We start from the raw sequence: 18,116 nt of genomic DNA, 5'->3' as shown, positions 1-18,116 counted from the left end.
ACAATCATGCAATGAATTATGCATCATACAAACGTTTTATTTAAATTCAATTTGAATCATATTAACTTTTTATACGCATAAATGCCAAATTTCTAGGAAAGCGTTATTTCCAATGGTCCTTATTACTGTTGACTGTCCATTTTCAGTTGGTTTCTTTCCTAATGAAATCTACATCAGAAATATAGATTCTGGCCAAAAAGTCTGGAAGGGATATTTGTTTTAATGACCCTACAAGTTTGATTAAACCATCAAAATATGAAGTAAATATATTTTTTAATGTATTTATATATATTTTTTGTTTAAAAAAAAAAGGTAATCTACAGCTACAGGTTTAGAAAGTGCATAGAAAAACAATAAAGCTCAACGGCAAAAGCATAAAAAAAGCAGTTATTAATATTTTGTTGGTTCTCTCTTGCTTTTGCATGTGCTCATAATTTCTTTGTTTGACAGCCTGGCCAAAAATTATGTCAGCACAATTTGGCATGTTTCATTGACTTCCATCTCAATAATATACCTACACATTAAACACATTATTTATTTATTTAGATAATATTTGAATAAAGGGAGATGTTGTATATTTTCCTAGGCCGGACATCTCTTTTGGCCACTACTGTATAGTAGACACATTTTTTATATTATAAAACTTACAGTTCAGGTCCTGGTTGCTGATTGGAATGCTAGGTGTGCAAAAATACACAGTATATTGATTAAAACATTTAATGAAAAACCCTTAAACGGGATGGGTCACCCAAAAATTGCAAACCAAAAATAAAAATATCTACTTGACCCTCATTTCGTTCCAAACCGGTGTAACTTTCTTCTGTGAAACATGTACGATATTTTGAGTGTTGTATCTTTGTCCATACATTGGAAGTCAATATTAACCAAAACTTGGTTACCACCAGCATTCTTCAAAATATCTTCTTCTGTGTTTCACAGAAGACAGAAATGCATGGTTTGAAGTGACAATTCTCATTTTTGGGTGAACTATCATTTTAAATATTGGCATTATGGCTTTTAGAAAAGCAAAAAAAGCACTACTGACAGGCCATGCTATATTGTGAATATAGCCTTTGCTAACAGGGTTACATACAAACTGAGTTCACAATTTAGCACAGGCTGCTATACCTTAACGCTTATAGAAGCAGACCTTCCCCACACATCCAGGAAATTTGACAAATCATTTTTGTCCCACTGTGAGCAAAGGCATTGAAACTTGGCTGCCACTGCGGTGTCGACACACACAGGAATCAAACCTTTCCACATGACCCTCACCATTATTAAATCTGAGTCTGCACTTCCTGTTAAGTATGTTATAAGGACTGTTACTGAGTGTGTGGAGTTGTACTCTAAGCTGATTACAAGCTTATGGGTACAACTATAGCACATAAAGCAGCAGTGTGAAGTTAACCAGATAGCAGACATACGTGCTACCATTCATTTCCAACCACAGCCTAATAGTACCAATTAAAAAATGAAAACCTGACAGCCATGTAATCGCAACATGGACGTAAACTTGTGAAAAGCTAGTTCACAATAAGATTCACTCAAATGCAAGTTTTTACAAATCCCCATTTATTTAATGAATTCAGATTCAATAATATAAACACAATTAAATATGTGATGCATTACGAACCATGTTGAATAAAACAGGAGGAAAGTAACAATGTAGTGCCGTGATTCTTGGCTTAGTTTTGGCCATTGGAAAATTCAGACCAGCCTTGGCTTTTCCCCCTCATCATCAACAAAGTATTACGCACAGCATCATAAAACTTAATATGTGCACTGGTGAAGAGGCCAAAACCTTTCAAATGCTTTAAAATCATTTGCACCCAAAACAAAGTGCCAAAAAAGTAAAAAACAAAAGAGAGAAAAGAATTGGTTGCTGTAATGTGCCTTGTCCATTGAAATGAAATGATCCAGTCAGCATGGAAATGTACCATTGGAAAAAACGAAGAGAAAAAATATTCTGAAATAATGTAACCGTTGGTTTGGAAGCAGATATCACAATGCTTTCTAACGAATGACTGCCCTCATCTCTTTATCTTTTGGCAAGTTTATTCTCTGAAAGCAATATTCAGTTTTTACAGGGAAAAAGAAAACGTCTTGGCTATAAGAAAATGCCCCCCCAAAATGACAAACAGAACAGACAGATGAGCATACACTACTTGAAATTATTACATACTTTACTATTTGCACACAGAAACAAAATGGTGTACAATCCAAGTATATACTATGGCATTCGGAACAACAATTATAAGGGAGAACATTTGGCATCTAATGTACTGACTCTAATGTAGGGTTTCTAACAGTAACCTGACTATGGTTGAGTCTTTCACATTTAACACAACGGGCATTTCCTTATTGCTAAAATCATGAGTCTCTTGCAGATCCCAAATTTCAAAACGAAGTTTACACAGTGCATCGTTTGACTCAGAACATGTCATACACAATCTCAATTCTGATATATTAAAAATAAATAAGATCATTAAAAATATTTGCGTTTTGTTGTCATGTACCTAAGGGCACGAAGAAAGCATAGGTTTGCTCGATGATTTGGGATGGCGTTCATCAAAAGCAGGGTTGATCCCATTTGAACAAATAATTTTTTTTTTTACATTTACAGATATTCTTGCTTTCTCAGTTGATAAGTAGCCATAAGGGCTGAAGCCATTAGAGTTGCATTAGAAGCCTCCTATGAAGGTAGTGGGTAAAAAAGTGCATATATAAAAAAAAACAACACCTTTCACCAGCATATTCAAGCGATTTGATTTTAGGAAAATGTACGACCATTGCATACGGCTTGGAATACCAAGCACGGCACATCAGATGACATTTGAGGCGTCTGCCTTGGCTTTGGTCAGAAAGAGAAGTTACGATGTAATGTCTTGCCATTTGATTAAGATTGACCGATCAATCTTAAACGATATGCAACAATGCAAATGTAATTTGAGAAATGACTGCCCTCAACAATGCAAAACTCCAGTCTGAAGAAGCAAAAAAAAAAAAATGATGTGCCATGTTATGGCTCCACTTTTGGATGGAGAAGTGGGAGGGGTTTTGCACACGTTCCTATGCTGTATAGTAGAGGCATGCTGATATTGCTTTGCATGCACTCACATGGTCATTCCACTCACATCCATGCTTCTAACACAAAACAAAATAAAAAATTAAATAAATAGCCAGAACCAGAAAGAAACACCCCAAAAGTAAACCCACTTCCCTCCTGGAGCACTGCCCAATGGCACCAGTCTCATAGCTTTTGGAAATGAATGTGTGGTTACATATAAACAGACAGACATACACACCAGTGGAGACACAGATAAAGTGAGATTGGCTTCCTTGTCTTTTGGCAAACTGTCACTTGTTTGCAGTGGGTCAGAGTCAGAGTATGACGCAGTGGCACAGTTTAGTCCTGGTGCCGTGATGCCCTGCGATCAGCATATTATAACAAGGGCCTTAGAGTCCATCAGCAGGACCCCCTCGACCTGATGACCGGGACCAGGCAAGGGTGGCTCATTTCTGGGTGTTGTACACGGACTGGCTGGCTGTGAAATGCATGGACTCTGAGGTGTTGACGGTGGGACTGGGCTGGATCCAAATAGGGAGATTTGAGCCTATAAAAAATTAAAAATAAAAGGAAAGAATTAAGATCTGGATATAATGCCTTCAATTACTTTAGCAAAACTACAAAGCAGTGGCCAACATGTATGGGTTTTGGACAATGTCAAGACGTACAAGTATGTATATATTTATGTATAATAAAAAGATCAAATTTGCAGGATCAATCATCCATTGATTGTTGGTATCATGCTGTTTTAATACTACCAAGAGAGAAGAGACGAGAGAGAACCACCACTTCTTTTCATCTTCCAAGTCGGCAGAATTATCAACAGGTGGTGATAATCTCAAAATGTCCAAATATCAGCTGACATATCGGTACTATGATGCAGATAAACGCAGACTCTATTTGTTTCCGTTTTGCATGAAGCCATCACTTTTGAGGATTAAACAGCAAGAGGTACAGAACATACAGTTTTACTGAGACTCATTACCAATAGGTTTAATGGTATGAATGATAAGTGGGTTTCGCTAGCAGGAAATTTGCACACTAGGCCTACACTGTTCTCTACAGTTAAGCACATCAGATGTTGTTTCTTGGGAATATGTCCAATGGTGGTCACAGCTCTGCTCCAAGAAACGTACCTCCCTTCCCTGATGCAGCTCTTCCAAATCACCGCCCCACTAACGGACAGCATCCATGTGCAGCAAAGAATAAAAATGGAGAATTTCTTAATCAATTTGTCCATTACAATGAATCACTCCTAGCAAATCATTAAAAATGAAAACAAAACACTGTAAACCTTGTTTAAATAACAGAGAGCTAAAGAAACAGAAGTGTGACACGAAACAGTGGTGGGGAGGTGAAATGGGCTATAGATGGAGATGCGAGGTGAGATGAAGATGACATTGGTGAACAGATGGCTGCGATGACAGGCCAGCGGTGCCTCAGTGCGAGACGGCTCGTGTTGATTGTGTTTCTATCGATGACATGCACCTGCTTTGACAGCTTTGCTTCATGCTGACGCAACCTTTCCAACAGAAATCCCATTTCCTGCTGACTCATCCTCGCACTCACTGGCATATCCTAAGATCCTCTAACATAGTGGTTTTAATGCAGGATAATAATAATAATAATTTATGTAGGAATTCCTCATCTTACCAGTGTGCCGTTAAGTTTTATAATGAACCAAACATATTTTAAAACTTCTCATAATAACATAAAAGGTCTCTAACGGTGTTTTGCGCCATTGCTTTGGCCAAGTATGCGTCAAACGAATCAATATCGAAAGTGCAATATGGCTTTGTGCCCACAAAATGCAAAAGACGGCGATTTATTGAAAATAACTGAAGCTCTCAACTGCAGTTTCTGTTAAAATAATAGCTTAAGGGTTTATCTTTAGTGATGAAATAAGGACAAAAGTATTATAATTTCCCTACTGTAGCGTAAATTAAAAATATTCATTTTCATAAACAGTGCATTTGTTTTAGAATATATGGCTATTACTGTCATAGGGATACAAATAATAATAATTATTATTATTACTACAATTTTAATTGTAAGGTGTCCTAAAACACTAGTGTGAATGTAATGTAGACTGAGACACAATCACAACTAAAAAGAGGGTTGAGGCCCCGCTAATGTCAAGTCACTGACTTTTTTCTTTGTTCAATTTGCACAATGAACATGGGTTGGAGATCTTAATTTTGAACTCTCAATGAGCACCAGATTGATGAATTTAACTTTAATCTTCTTATATATATAATCGTTAATCTTCTTCTATATAGTATATACTAGTGTTCAAAGGGCCAGTTAGAGTTTTTAAGCGTTTGAATTAAGTCTCTTATGCACACAAAGGCTGCATGTATTTGATAAAAATAATATAGTAAAAACAGTAATATTATGAAACAGTATTACATTTTTTAACACTTTTATATTTTAATATATTTTAAAATATAATTTACTCCTGATGGAAAAATGCATTTTCAGCATCATTACTACTAAATTTTTTGTGTGCATATTATTTCAGGATTCTTTGAATAGAAGTGTTTTATAGATATTTTTTATAGAAATATTTTGCAACAATGTAAAAGGCTTTAAATGTCCCTTTGATCAATCAAATGCATCCTTTTTAGCTTCTTTAATAAATAAATAATATTTACAATAATATTTGAATAACTCTTGATATTAATACTTTTGTTAATATTAATCATGTTAATAAATTAATATATTAAATATTATAAAGTTATTCATTTCTCAGCTGTGTGGTCTGACAGGCACTATCATAAACTTATGATTATAATGGTCAGATGGTGTCCTTCCACCTCCTGTTCATCAAACTCCAATACCTACAGGAGGATCAAAGTACTTGGCAGAAACAGGATCGGCCTGACAACATGCAAAAACATGGACATCCACAGCACGCACATGCAAAGCTTTAAGTCATGCATGTGCCTAGTAAAGCAAACGCAACTCAAGATCTCCAGATAATGCAAGTCACTGGCTTTGGGTTTCAGTTCATTGCATAGTGCTTCAGTGCATAAAGTTCCTTAAAAAGTAAAACATTGAATCTACTGAAAGTACTAGCACCGATTAATAAGCCTCAGTTAGGTTGTCAAGAGGTTGGGCCTTACAATATTTAATAAAGTCTGAAAACCAGATCCAATGACTTAATATGAAGCCTTAGTAACAGCAAATGCAAATATCAAATGCTGCACAGTAATCCAAATGTTAGTGAAAGACAATGGTGTGAATCATGGACAAACACAGGGTTTTGTAGGTAGACATTCACAGTGGAGTGACTCATGCTGGCGATAAATATTTAGTCTTACAAGTCATTTTGAATCCGGTAAAGTTTCACTGCAGATTTCTGGAACAGGACTAGGTATAGGCTGGACAATAATTATTGTTTCACCTGTCGAGTAAAAGAGTAAAACCATTATCTGACATTAAAGGTCACATGAAAGATTTCATTGTAATGTACTCTCTCACAGCTGAAAAAAAAAGGGTGGTTTATACGTTTAAATGTAAGCTTTAAACATGTAAACAATTTAAATCCACTTAGTTTGCACTAACTTCACATTAAGGCCAATACCTGTATGATTTACTCTGTATAAAAATTTATATAGTTTTATCATTCATAAATATAAAAAATGGCACTTAAAAATACTGAAGTTGGCATCTTTAAGAATAACAGGAAATGTAAATAAAATCCTAACCACAAAAATACTCAAAATATATAATACTCAAATTTTTTTATCAATATTACAGGACTGCAACATGCCAGTATTTCTTGTCTACTTAACTTGACTGTCATACATTTGCTAGTGCTAAATTTAGACACAACAAAATTGACCAAACACCTTGCGCTTGCACTCTATAAATAATATAAAAGCCATATAAGCATCAGGAAGACAAGAGGCGCTCAGTACCCAATGTCCTAGTTGACTGATACATACGCATCTTGAACGATCAAAGCCAAGACAAGTGAAATGAGTCCTGTCTCATGTGACTCTTCATTAACTTCAACAAGAAGATAAACTGCAGACACCTTCAGGTCTTTTCAAACACTAGATTAGACTGGAATACAAGACTGGACTATTAATATAAAATGTAATGCAACATTTGAAGATGATGGGTGACTTGACGTTTCAATTTTATATGAATCTGAGGCAATCCATCTTCCATCATGTAATATTATTTATCCCATATTTAAAGAACTACACAGAATGATCCATCAGAACTGATTATACTTGACAATATCCAACTTCTTTATTTATTTTTTTATGTTGAAATCCCTCTCTCTGAGTATGAGAATAATAAACAACCCTCAGAGGGCAACCCAACAAAAGCTCTGACACCTATATAAGCAAAATCAGAGTTATAAATAGCTGCATGTTTATTCTTTTTGCTTGATCTGGTAAATTTGTTCCTGCTGTACATGCCACCTGAGCAACATCACGTGTCTCTACCGAGACACCTCAACTGCGGAGACTTTAGCAAAGACTATCTAGTCTTCCCTTGTAAAATAGAGACATTATATAGTCAGCAGTGCTATATATTAATAAATGAACTCAGTGTATATAACTGCAAGTTATTAATTTCAAAAATGTCTGCCTACAAATTTATACATGAAAAAAAAAATTATATTCCATTTGGGGTCAGTAATATTTTTTTTGCAAGACATTAATGCTTTTATTCAGCAAGGATGCATTATATTGATCAAAAGTGACCATAAAAACAATTGTAATGTTACAAAAGATTTATACTTCAAATAAATGCCAAAGAAAATTTAAGCAGCAAAACTGTTTTCAACTGTAATATTTCTCAGAAATATTTCTGAAGGATCATGTGACACTGAAGACTGGAGTAATGATGCTGAAAATGCATTTGAACAAATTCAAATAAAAATCATAATATCTCACAATACTACTGTTTTTACTGTATTTTTGATCAAATAGATCCAGCTTTGTGAGATTTATTTAAAAAAAATAAAATCGTACCAACCCCAAAACGTTTAAATGGTATGCTATGTATATATAGAAATAAAAAAAAGCACAACTTGCTGAAAGTAATAACTTGCAGTTCAATAATAATGACGTCGATTCTGTGGCCATTCTGACGGATTAAGTGAGTTAATTCAGTGAAAGATTCATCAGCAGAGTGATTCAAACAGCTAATTCCAGAGTTCAGAAGCCTTTTGAACAATCCCCGACATCAACAAACTGCCAGATAAGCGATACATTAGTCATCCACCTAGTGTTACTAAAGTCAGACCAAAACATGCTCCCCTTCCTAACAAACTCCAGGCTCACCTCCTCCTCCATCCTGCTCTGCTTTGATCTGGGCCTCCAGGTCTTCTGGGTCCACGTATTGGTAGTTGTCATCCTCCTCTGGTGGTTTGCACTTTCCACAGCAGAAACAACAGCAGCAACAGCAGCAGCAACAGGAGAAAACGGCACAGCACATGACCGTAGCCTGCGGAAAAGACAGACCTCGGATCATGGATCTCTCTCTCAGAAAGGCACATGTTGGAAGCTTAATGCCACGGCGACAGGGATGTTAGCAAGATGCTACCACCATCTACTCAGTCACTATCATGCTAGAAAGTTCAAGGAGCTTGTCGATAGCTTCTAAGCTGAAACACAAGGGAAATGATTGGCAAAACAACAAAGCACATCAGCAATTATTAATAGCTAAAAAAGAAACAAAAAACTGATGCATTTTGATCAGACTCAGCTGTCTTGCTTTCTGTATCAAGCCTATTTGAGAAAATGATTGCATGTGGATCAAAAGCCACCATCATCTGTAAAGTAGCATTTCAAAGAGAACAAAGCTTGCTAAATAACATCTGTTCTGCTCAGATTATGGTAGTGGATTGGAGTGACAACAATTTCCTTCTGAAATCATTCTGCTCTTTTCTCAATGCCAGGTTTTCTATTGGCCACTAATCTCTTCTGGTGACAGAAACCCAGTTCGCAGTCTGCATTGTTTATTTTTGATCACTGCATTTCCAATTATATTTCCAAAAATTCTATCTTAGAAAAGAGATTTTTTTTAAACGTTTATTTTTTTCTTCTCCTAAGCAAACTCATTTCATCGAAACTGCATGTCACCAAAGAGTGTCAGTGTACGGTTAAAGTAAAGACGGTCAGTAATGACTTTTTTTTCTTCATGCAACTGTAACATAAAACTTCTGTTTATAGGGAATCGAGCTCTCACCTTGAACCACCACTTTGACATGAGGAAGTAGTATTTGACACTCTCTTCTCCAAACTGCTCGGACACGTAGAGCCCCATGGAACCGTACTCATCGTAGATTTTGCGTTTGGTCTCATCTGTGAGGATTGAGTTGGCATTGTTGATTTCTTTGAACTTGTCTGCAGCTTCAGGGTTTTCTGGATTCTTGTCTGGATGGTATTTCAGAGCTAGTTTTCTTTAAAAACAAAGAATTGTGTGTGTCATGAATCTTTTGTAAAACCCTTTTTGCAGTGCAAACAACTCAATTGAAATGATAAAAAATTGTTAACAGATATTTTGATATGGCTTCTATCATGGTCAATGCAAAGTACATACAAATTAGTGTTTATTTTAATAATAATTACTAATCACCAAACTTGTTCCCTGGACAAATTCAAACAAATTGAAGGGGACAAAAAAAAATGGAGCAGTTTGTGTCAGAATCAAGTCAAATGCTTATTGCCAAGTAAAAAAATAGAGAAGTAAATAATATAAAAAAATAATTTATTGATATACCAAATTTTTTTGCTAAATTGAATCGCAATTTAAATAACTTTTTTACAAGTTAATGAAAAGAACATTACTAATCATTATTTTAAAATCTTTTTTGTATAAAATGTTTATAGTGTAAAATATATTGAAAAAAATTATATTGATATCCTAAAATAAGACAAGACAAAATTAGGTATTATATTTTGTTTAATAATTGGTACTATAATAGCAGTGCTATGATATCAGCACTGGTGAATGTCAGGGATGGAAATTAGCACCCGCCACCAGCCAAATGCGGTGATTTTGTGTTGTGGCGGGTAAATTCGCTTCACCTACCGGCCACCGTGGCGGGTAAATAAAAATATACTGTTTCACACAGACGGCGGACACTTTTAGAGGACATAAGTGTACGCTGAAATAAAGTCTTTCACCTCAGAAAAACGGACTTTCTTGTCCTGTCACGTCAGCCGTTATCCTGTTCTCGTAGCGCACACTCTTCAAATGCACGCGCAAATGTGGCGGCGCGCGCTGTGTATCGCCTCACTGTATATAAAGTGCAAAATAAACTACGAGCATGCAACGCCGTTACGTTGTAAATTACACAAAATAAAAGTAATGCAGGGATGATTTTCATACTATTCACCAGGAGCAGTTTCCATGGTTCATTAACAGTTATTGTTAATATTGTGTATTCACCATGGTAACTGTCGTTTCCATATTAACCCCAAAATGCCACTTTATTTTTCTTTGTGTTATTTTTTATATTTTTAAATGACTCTAGTGGCTCATACCAACATTGTATTAACAAAAACTAGTTTGGAACTGCTATTTAATAGCTTTAGCATAGGCCTAATGTTTATTTATTAGTACTAGTCTTTACTATTAGTCATATTCTTACAATTTATGTTAAGTAAAGGGGGACAGTACTTGTGTGTGTGGAAATAGCCGGTTTCAATAAAACTACTTGTGACATGTCATATTTGGCTTAGACTTTGACTGAACATTTGCTCTCACTTTGCGGAAAAAATACCGGGATATATATCGTATATCGATATTCAGCCTAAATAATCGGGATATGACTTTTGGTCCATATCGCCCCGCCCTAGTTTCATTGTTGGGACTAAAAACCTAAAACTGGAAGCCATAAAAGACCACGAATCATTCAAATGCACCATCCAGGTAAAAAAGAGAAATATATAAGAGAGAAAGAGAAAATGTCAGTATTTCATTGAGACTTGAGATTAAATAAACTGCTTAAGTATTGTAGATCTTGTAGTATTAATTTTCACATGCAGTTACACATTGTCGGTTAAAAACAAGAAAGTGGCTGGTAAAAACATTGAGTGGCTGGTAGATTTTGAAATCCACCAGCCACAGTGGCCGGTGGACAAAAAAGTTAATTTCCATCCCTGGTGAATGTACTTTCATCTTTATAAACAGGTTAATGAGATTATTTTACAACCATTTCAAAATAATTCTGAAATAGCAAATTAAAGGGGACGGGGTCATGACATAAATCAAATTTGCCTTAGAAGAGCCTTAAAATGTCCTCTTCATTACAAACAAAGCATTTATTTAATCAAAGCATTTCACATGTACACACAAGGGACGAGCATGAGAGCGTTTTCTGCGTTGAACACCGCAATGAGTTTAACAGCACTCACTTTATTTTAATGGTGTGCCGGATTGCCGGATATGTTTGTTCAGAGCGTTTTGTTTTGTAAACGAGTGTAATGGAGAATTCACAAGAAAGCTTTTGTTGAAAGATGAAGTGCCAACTGTATTAAATCTGATAGCAGCTTCATCACAAACCACAAGTAAGATTTCATACTGTTTAATTTGTCTGTAAATAATGGCTTTATATGGATAATGCTTTCCAAACACTCGTCGCATGCAATAGCGAGTGGCCCTTGATACCGTTTCCTATGCAATGGCACTAGCCAATCATAACAGTGGCCGTTTACTGACAATCCTTAAGTGAGTTGTCCCTTAAAAAAGTTGTATTGCATATATTCAGTGGTAGTACTTGAGTTAATGTACAGATAACTTAAAACATTACTCCAGTATTTTACTTTAAATTGTAAAATTTAAAGTACTCCTTTCCAATTTTAAAAGTAAAAGTACAAAAGTAAAGATTTTTAATGTACTTAAGTATTAAAAGTAAAAAGTACTGATCAATGAATGTTTGTTTTGTAATTTTATATATTTATGGTATATACTTTTACATAAATTTTATATCATATATTTTATCTAATCCTTCTGCTCAAAATACCTGGTTGAGGGGGAATTGCTGGGTCTAACATCATTATGAATTATGAATTGTTGTCAGTAGCCAGCATTAGTCAGTAAAGAAGATTATTGGATGCAGATACATAATATGTAATGTGTGTTGTGATAAAATTGTGATTATTTTAATGTTATCTTGTGTTTTTTAAACTTAAAATCTATGCCGTTGAGATGGTGATATGGACACGCACTCAAGCATTACAGCTTACCCTTTTACAGCAGATTTAGTTCACAAACAACTGACAGTTGTGACCTAAAGATGAGTTTCATTTACAATAATCAATCCTAAAATTCATCATTTGTAACTTACTTTTCACTCCATCAGTTGCATGCGCACTAAAGTTCTGAGGATGTCCTGGTTCTTTGCTCATTTTGAGTTGTATTGAGATTGAGTTAACTAGAGACTCGCTCTGAACGGATCATTGAATCAGTGAGTTGTAGACTCGAGAATAGTCCAATTCGCAAAAGAATCATTCGTTGCGATTTGCAAACCGATTTAGCAGGTTCATTGAAAAGAATCAGCTCATTCACGAATCGGACACGGCTGTCTCAGAGCACCTGGTGATTTCTTCAGTTAAAAAATAAATAAAAAATAAGTAACAATATGTTTTTATGAAACGTGGTGGAGTAAAACGGTACCTGTAGGCTCTTTTAATGTCCTCTGCTGTGGCCCCTTTCTCCAGTCCCAGCACCTTGTATAAACTGTCCCCTGTAGTGGACATCTTCCTCTGAGGCCTGTCAGAGGGCGGCTTGACATCTGCCATGATTCAATGCTAAACAACAGCAAAAAACCAGAAAAATTAGGCATTAAAAAAATTCATTGCATCCAATGGGAGCTTCTCTTCAAACTCTTCAGCGGCAGCCAATTATTGACACATGGAACAATGTACACAGCCAAAGCAAGCAGAAACCACTCGGCTCTATTTTAACAACACACTGTGCAAGTACAAGGTGTGGTGAAGGTGAATTCTGTTGATACTGAAATAACAGGTGCAGGTTTCGGATGTTTATGAGCAATCCATCAGGAAATGACTTAAACACTACTAAGAAAACATTAATAAGATGTTTGCACTCATAATCATAGCATATATGTACCAGCATGCAACGGTGGGCAGAACAACGGCTTCCTGATTCTCATTACGCCTTTGCTAAAGAAGATTATGTTTTGCTGATCTCACAAACCCTATATTGACAAAGGCTAATAGACGCTTGCATACACATGACACCTTTCCTGATCATGAAAGCCCATTTTAAGTGGTTTAAACACTGAACATGGATCTTTCTGAGAAATACCTGCATCTGAACCACATCACCACCATTGTGAAAGTAATGCTTCTAAAGTTTAAAGGAGAACTCCGGTGAATTTTTAAGTTAATCTTGATCGTTTTACCTTTGTGAGTACTGTCTATAGAAAAAAAAACGAACCGGATCGGTGCTTGCAACGCGGAGCTGTTACAGTTAATGCCCAGAGCTCCCATTCAGCTAAAACGGCAGTTATGGGGGCATAAACCTAAAGAGTGTCTTTGTGCCTCTTAACAGACACAAAATGCAATTAAAATGTCTGTCCAACATGAACAGGGCCCTTACATGACAACAAGATGCGTTTAGCAACTTAGCCATTGTTTAAACTCACCTAAATAGTGTTTTAGACGGCTAGCTGTAGTCTCACGCTGAAGTCCCGTGGGAACTCAGTTGTAGCTGGAACACGACGCTCCTCCCACCTGCACTATGTGCGCGATTTTTTCCCCCAAACCACTTCAGCGGAAATCCCGCCCTGCAGCTGATTTAATTGGTTTAGGTTACAGTGACGATTGACATGACCAATGAAAACCTTAGAATCAGCTGCAGGGCGGGATTTCCGCTGAAGTGGTTTAAAAAAAATAAAATAAAATCACGCGCACTTTTTCCGGCTACAACTGAGTTCCCACGGGACTTCAGCGCGAGACTACAGCTAGCCGTCTAAAACACTATTTAGGTGAGTTTTAACAATGGCTAAGTTTCTAAACGCATCTTGTTGTCATGTAAGGGCCCTGTTCATGTTGGACAGACATTTTAATTGCATTTTGTGTCTGTTAAGAGGCACAAAGACACTCTTTAGGTTTATGCCCCCAAAACTGCCGTTTTAGCTGAATGGGAGCTCTGGGCATTAACTGTAACAGCTCCGCGTTGCAAGCACCGATCCGGTTCGTTTTTTTTTCTATAGACAGTACTCACAAAGGTAAAACTATCAAGATTAACTTAAAAATTCACCGGCGTTCTCCTTTAAACTGGCAAAAACACACATCCTGTAGTCATTTATAATGTCACAAAAGAATTGTATTTCAGACATATCTGATGAGCGCTTGAACACAATGGCCAATCAGAGGTGTTTTATGATTCCACTTAACGGCACTCAAAGCATCACAATTTTTTTATTTCAATACCGACTTTTGACAACTCTAGTCAGTTTTGAACTTTTCATTCATCAAATAATCCTGAAAATGTACCTATCACGGTTTCCACAAAAAAATTAGCAGCACAAAGGTTTTAACATTGATTGATAATAAGAATGTTTCTTCAGGCAGCAAATCAGCATATTAGAATGATTTCTGAAGGATCATGTGACACTGAAGACTGGAGTAATGATGCTGAAAATTCGGCAAAATATATATAAAAATAGAAAAGAGTTATTAAAAATGTTTAAAGTTGTAATACTATCAGAATATTGCTGTTTTTACTGTACATTTGATCAATAAATGCAATCATGGTGATCATAAGAAACTTAAACATTTAAAAACCTACCGACCAAAACTTAAATTATTTGGTGTATTTATTATTCCAAATGCAAAACAAACAATAGACACTTGAATACATCATCCGCAATGCTCCATGAGGGAGGGCGGTTGCAGCTCACGTCTTTTACAACAGTTTGTTTCCATGGTAACAGTGATTTCTCTGATTGGAATTATGGGTAGTAGTACTGTTCTTCAACAAAAATCTGCCAATTAAACTCTGAGGTGATTTCTACAGAAGTGACTTGCACCTTTTACAGAAGCTTGAAAGGTTACGTTCTCACATTTTGAAATGAATCGAATTTTACATCCAAAACTCTATTCCAGTCTTTCCAAGTTGCAAACCCCTAAGCCACACTGACTTTTAAATCTTGAAATAAAGAAAGGTTTAGAGCCAGTTAAGAGATGATCACACAACCAGAGATATAATGACAACCTGGTAAAACAATCAAAAGACAGATTCACATCTTCAATTAAGGTTGCATCCACTAGAAAGCTAACCGATCACCCGTATCAGACTGCAGCTGTGCGAGCTTCAGATGAGCCTCTGTTCATCAAGCTGTAAGCTTATCTCAGGCTTAACTCTACAGTCAGTGTATTTTGGATGAATCTAGCGGCTGTGCCAACGTCTGATGAGAACGCACACTAATCACACAGGTCACTTTCTTCCAGATGATGACAACTGGCTCAATGCTCTAAAATGAACCAGTCCGACATGATAAAGCTGACAACTTTATACGCCAGTTCAATTCAAAACTAATGCAACATGCGCCAATGCTCTCAGACCAGTTCAAAATCGTTAGAAACATGATCAACAATACCTTTAAAAGTCAAGGCCGCTAATAATAATAATAACAACAACAACATGATTTTCATAAATCTGCTAATCATTTGAAGACACGTTGCTTTGGAAGTCCTAATCTAGTTGTAATACCTATATTCAGCAAAAATGCACTGAATTGATCAAAAGTACCAACAAAGAATCATGAAAAAAGTATAACAGTTTCCACAAAAATATTCAACAGCACAATTGTTTTTAACATCGACTGATATCAATAAGAAATGTAGGAGCAGCAAATCAGCATTTTAAAAGACTAATGAAGTAATGATGCTGAAAATTCAGCTTTGCCATCACAGGAATAAATTAAAATAGTAAAAACAGTTATTTTAAATTAAAATATTTCACAATATTACAGTATTTTGATCAAATAAATGCAGCTTTGGTGGTCGAGGAGCAGAAGATATCTAAACACCTTTCCTGTATTTGTTTTTTTTCAACATTTGATAGATTGTGAGACTTTATGACCAATGCAAAGACATTACTACTTTAATTTTAACAGAGGACTTAATGTATTTTAAAGAAACAGTGGGTGATGTAATCAATCTGAAATGAATTCACATAATAAAGATGTATTTACATTTCATTTGCACACGTTTGGGCCTGACATCAATGTTCAATCTAAATGGTCGAACTCAACCCCACTGTTTAGTAGTAAATCATTACCTCCATCTCTCAAAGACCAGGTAAACATGTGGCTTGTTCAGCCAACCCGTATTGTGTAGATTGAACAAGATGTCTAAAAAAAAATGACACTACTCAAAACAACAAAAACAACTGTTTAAAATGGAGCAGAAAAACTATTTATTAGAAATACATGTGAAATAATTTGCTCAACTTCATTGGCTTTCACAGTAGTTCTACATCAACAGATCTGAACAAAAACACGTGTTAACTCTCCAGTCACCGCATCCAAACACATCTGGGATGAGTCTTGTGACGTCACGCGTTCATTGATAAGGTTTATTTTTATCCTGTCGTGGATATGCATCCGAGTTATTTTCATAGTCATCAAATTTACTTACATTACTTGCTGGCTAGTAACGGGCAAGTGTCCTTGTAAAACTATAATCCAGTCTTAATCCACCAGTACAGATTACTATCCCCTTCAGACCCAGTATTTTCCTTCACTCTTCACTTTAACCATGACCTGTTTGGTTTGACCTGAGCAACATCTAATAGAAACAATATCTAAGATCAGTTAACACGGTACACATGGAGTTTATTCATCTTTATTTGGGATCATATTATTGGATCTGGGAGGAAAGCACGAAATTCGACCGTCTAATTCATACCTAATGTCAACAATACCACTTTGAATATAAATCTTCTAGCAAATTTACATTCATAAAACAACTAATATGAAATTCATACACGATGCTGACTGGTTTATAGGGTCATTATGAATTTGCAATTACTTTTATCGATGAAGCAAACGGCTGACTAGGCAGTTAGCATTAGCAGGTTTAGCAACGATAGCAATTTTTTGTGGATTTTAAGATGCAAATGTGAGCACAGTCGATTAGAACTCACCTTGAACAGGGTGGTAATGTGATATAGTCAATTGTGGCTGAATCATAGAGGACTCAGCCGAATGGTTCTTTAGATATCCTATGTACAGCTCCTCATTGCTATCGCCGCATGCATGTCCTCCCTGCCTTGAAAGCGTAGAGCGCTCTGAGGACGCGCTTGATGACTGGAGTCGACTCTTTGAACCGAGTCTCCAGTATGTTCGGCTCTCTTGAAATAGGAATCGCGAACAAAGGCACGACCTGGGAGTCGATTCTTTAGCGCAGTCAATTCTTTAGCGGAGTCGACTCTCGTTCTATGGATTAAGACCATAGAATGCCATTTGGACGTAATCGATGCTTTGACTTTGATTTACTCAAAACGACTCCAGTCCAGGACGGATTCTATCATGTGTAGCTGGTTAATATAGCCTTTTTATCAGTCAAAGAAAAAAATACTTCACAGGTTAAACACACCGCACATAAGGCGGGGTTGAATTTAAGACTCAAAATCATGTGAAAAACAATAAGGGTTTATGTAGTTTATTTCAGTTTTCAAAATAAAAGTCTGAAGAAGCGTTCTTTAGCGCCGACGTAAATTTGTAGGCCGTGAGTTGCCATTTTTTTTAATAAGTTTCTTTCAGCGGGGTTTGGCTTATTTACACACATTTTAAATAATAATAATAATAATAATAATAAAATAAAATGATTTTGTACTCTATTTAAAATTCAGTAATAAAAATGTTAGATTTCGGGGTGAAATTGTGGATTTCAATGTTAATTTTATTTAAGATGTAAACTCATAAATTCAACAGATGTCATTTTTGCGTACTTGAACTTTTTCTTCATGCATTTTGATTGACAATTTCACCAAAGCATTTATAGCGTAGAAAACATCAAATACAAATTTCCGTCTTACA

At 35.9% G+C, this 18,116-nt stretch overlaps 1 protein-coding gene across 3 annotated transcripts; it reads right to left on the bottom strand.

Annotated features, from left to right (window-relative positions):
* Positions 1-1,554: 1,554 nt before the first annotated feature.
* dnajc5ga (DnaJ (Hsp40) homolog, subfamily C, member 5 gamma a) lies at positions 1,555-17,380 on the bottom strand. Of its 3 annotated transcripts, XM_082148331.1 has the most exons (7): positions 17,222-17,380; positions 12,719-12,852; positions 9,284-9,497; positions 8,377-8,539; positions 6,394-6,476; positions 4,207-4,245; positions 1,555-3,617 (listed from the first exon to the last, which is right to left on the bottom strand). In XM_082148331.1, exons 2-5 carry the CDS (start codon positions 12,841-12,843, stop codon positions 6,397-6,399), a joined length of 582 nt encoding a protein of 193 aa, XP_082004457.1. In that variant the 5' UTR covers positions 12,844-12,852; positions 17,222-17,380; the 3' UTR covers positions 1,555-3,617; positions 4,207-4,245; positions 6,394-6,396. The 3 variants fall into 3 exon arrangements, with proteins under 3 accessions (XP_082004457.1, XP_082004458.1, XP_082004456.1); XM_082148332.1 differs by lacking the exon at positions 4,207-4,245; XM_082148330.1 differs by lacking the exons at positions 4,207-4,245; positions 6,394-6,476.
* Between the last annotated feature and the right edge of the window lie 736 nt (positions 17,381-18,116).

This window comes from Leuciscus leuciscus (assembly GCF_965113295.1).
Source record: "Leuciscus leuciscus genome assembly, chromosome: 19".
Classification (NCBI taxonomy): Eukaryota; Metazoa; Chordata; class Actinopteri; order Cypriniformes; family Leuciscidae; genus Leuciscus; species Leuciscus leuciscus.
This window is presented reverse-complemented; position numbering and strand designations above follow the sequence as displayed.

Bases quoted from the DNA above. Each gene is read 5' to 3' on its own strand.
- dnajc5ga (XM_082148330.1), bottom strand. From the start codon at position 12,843: ATGGCAGATGTCAAGCCGCCCTCTGACAGGCCTCAGAGGAAGATGTCC. The intron at 9,498-12,718 runs GTACCGTTTTAC...TTGTTTTTAAAG, and splicing joins GACATTAAAAGAGCCTACAG to AAAACTAGCTCTGAAATACC. The intron at 3,618-8,376 runs GTGAGCCTGGAG...AATTTTTTATAG, and splicing joins AGAGCAGGATGGAGGAGGAG to GCTCAAATCTCCCTATTTGG.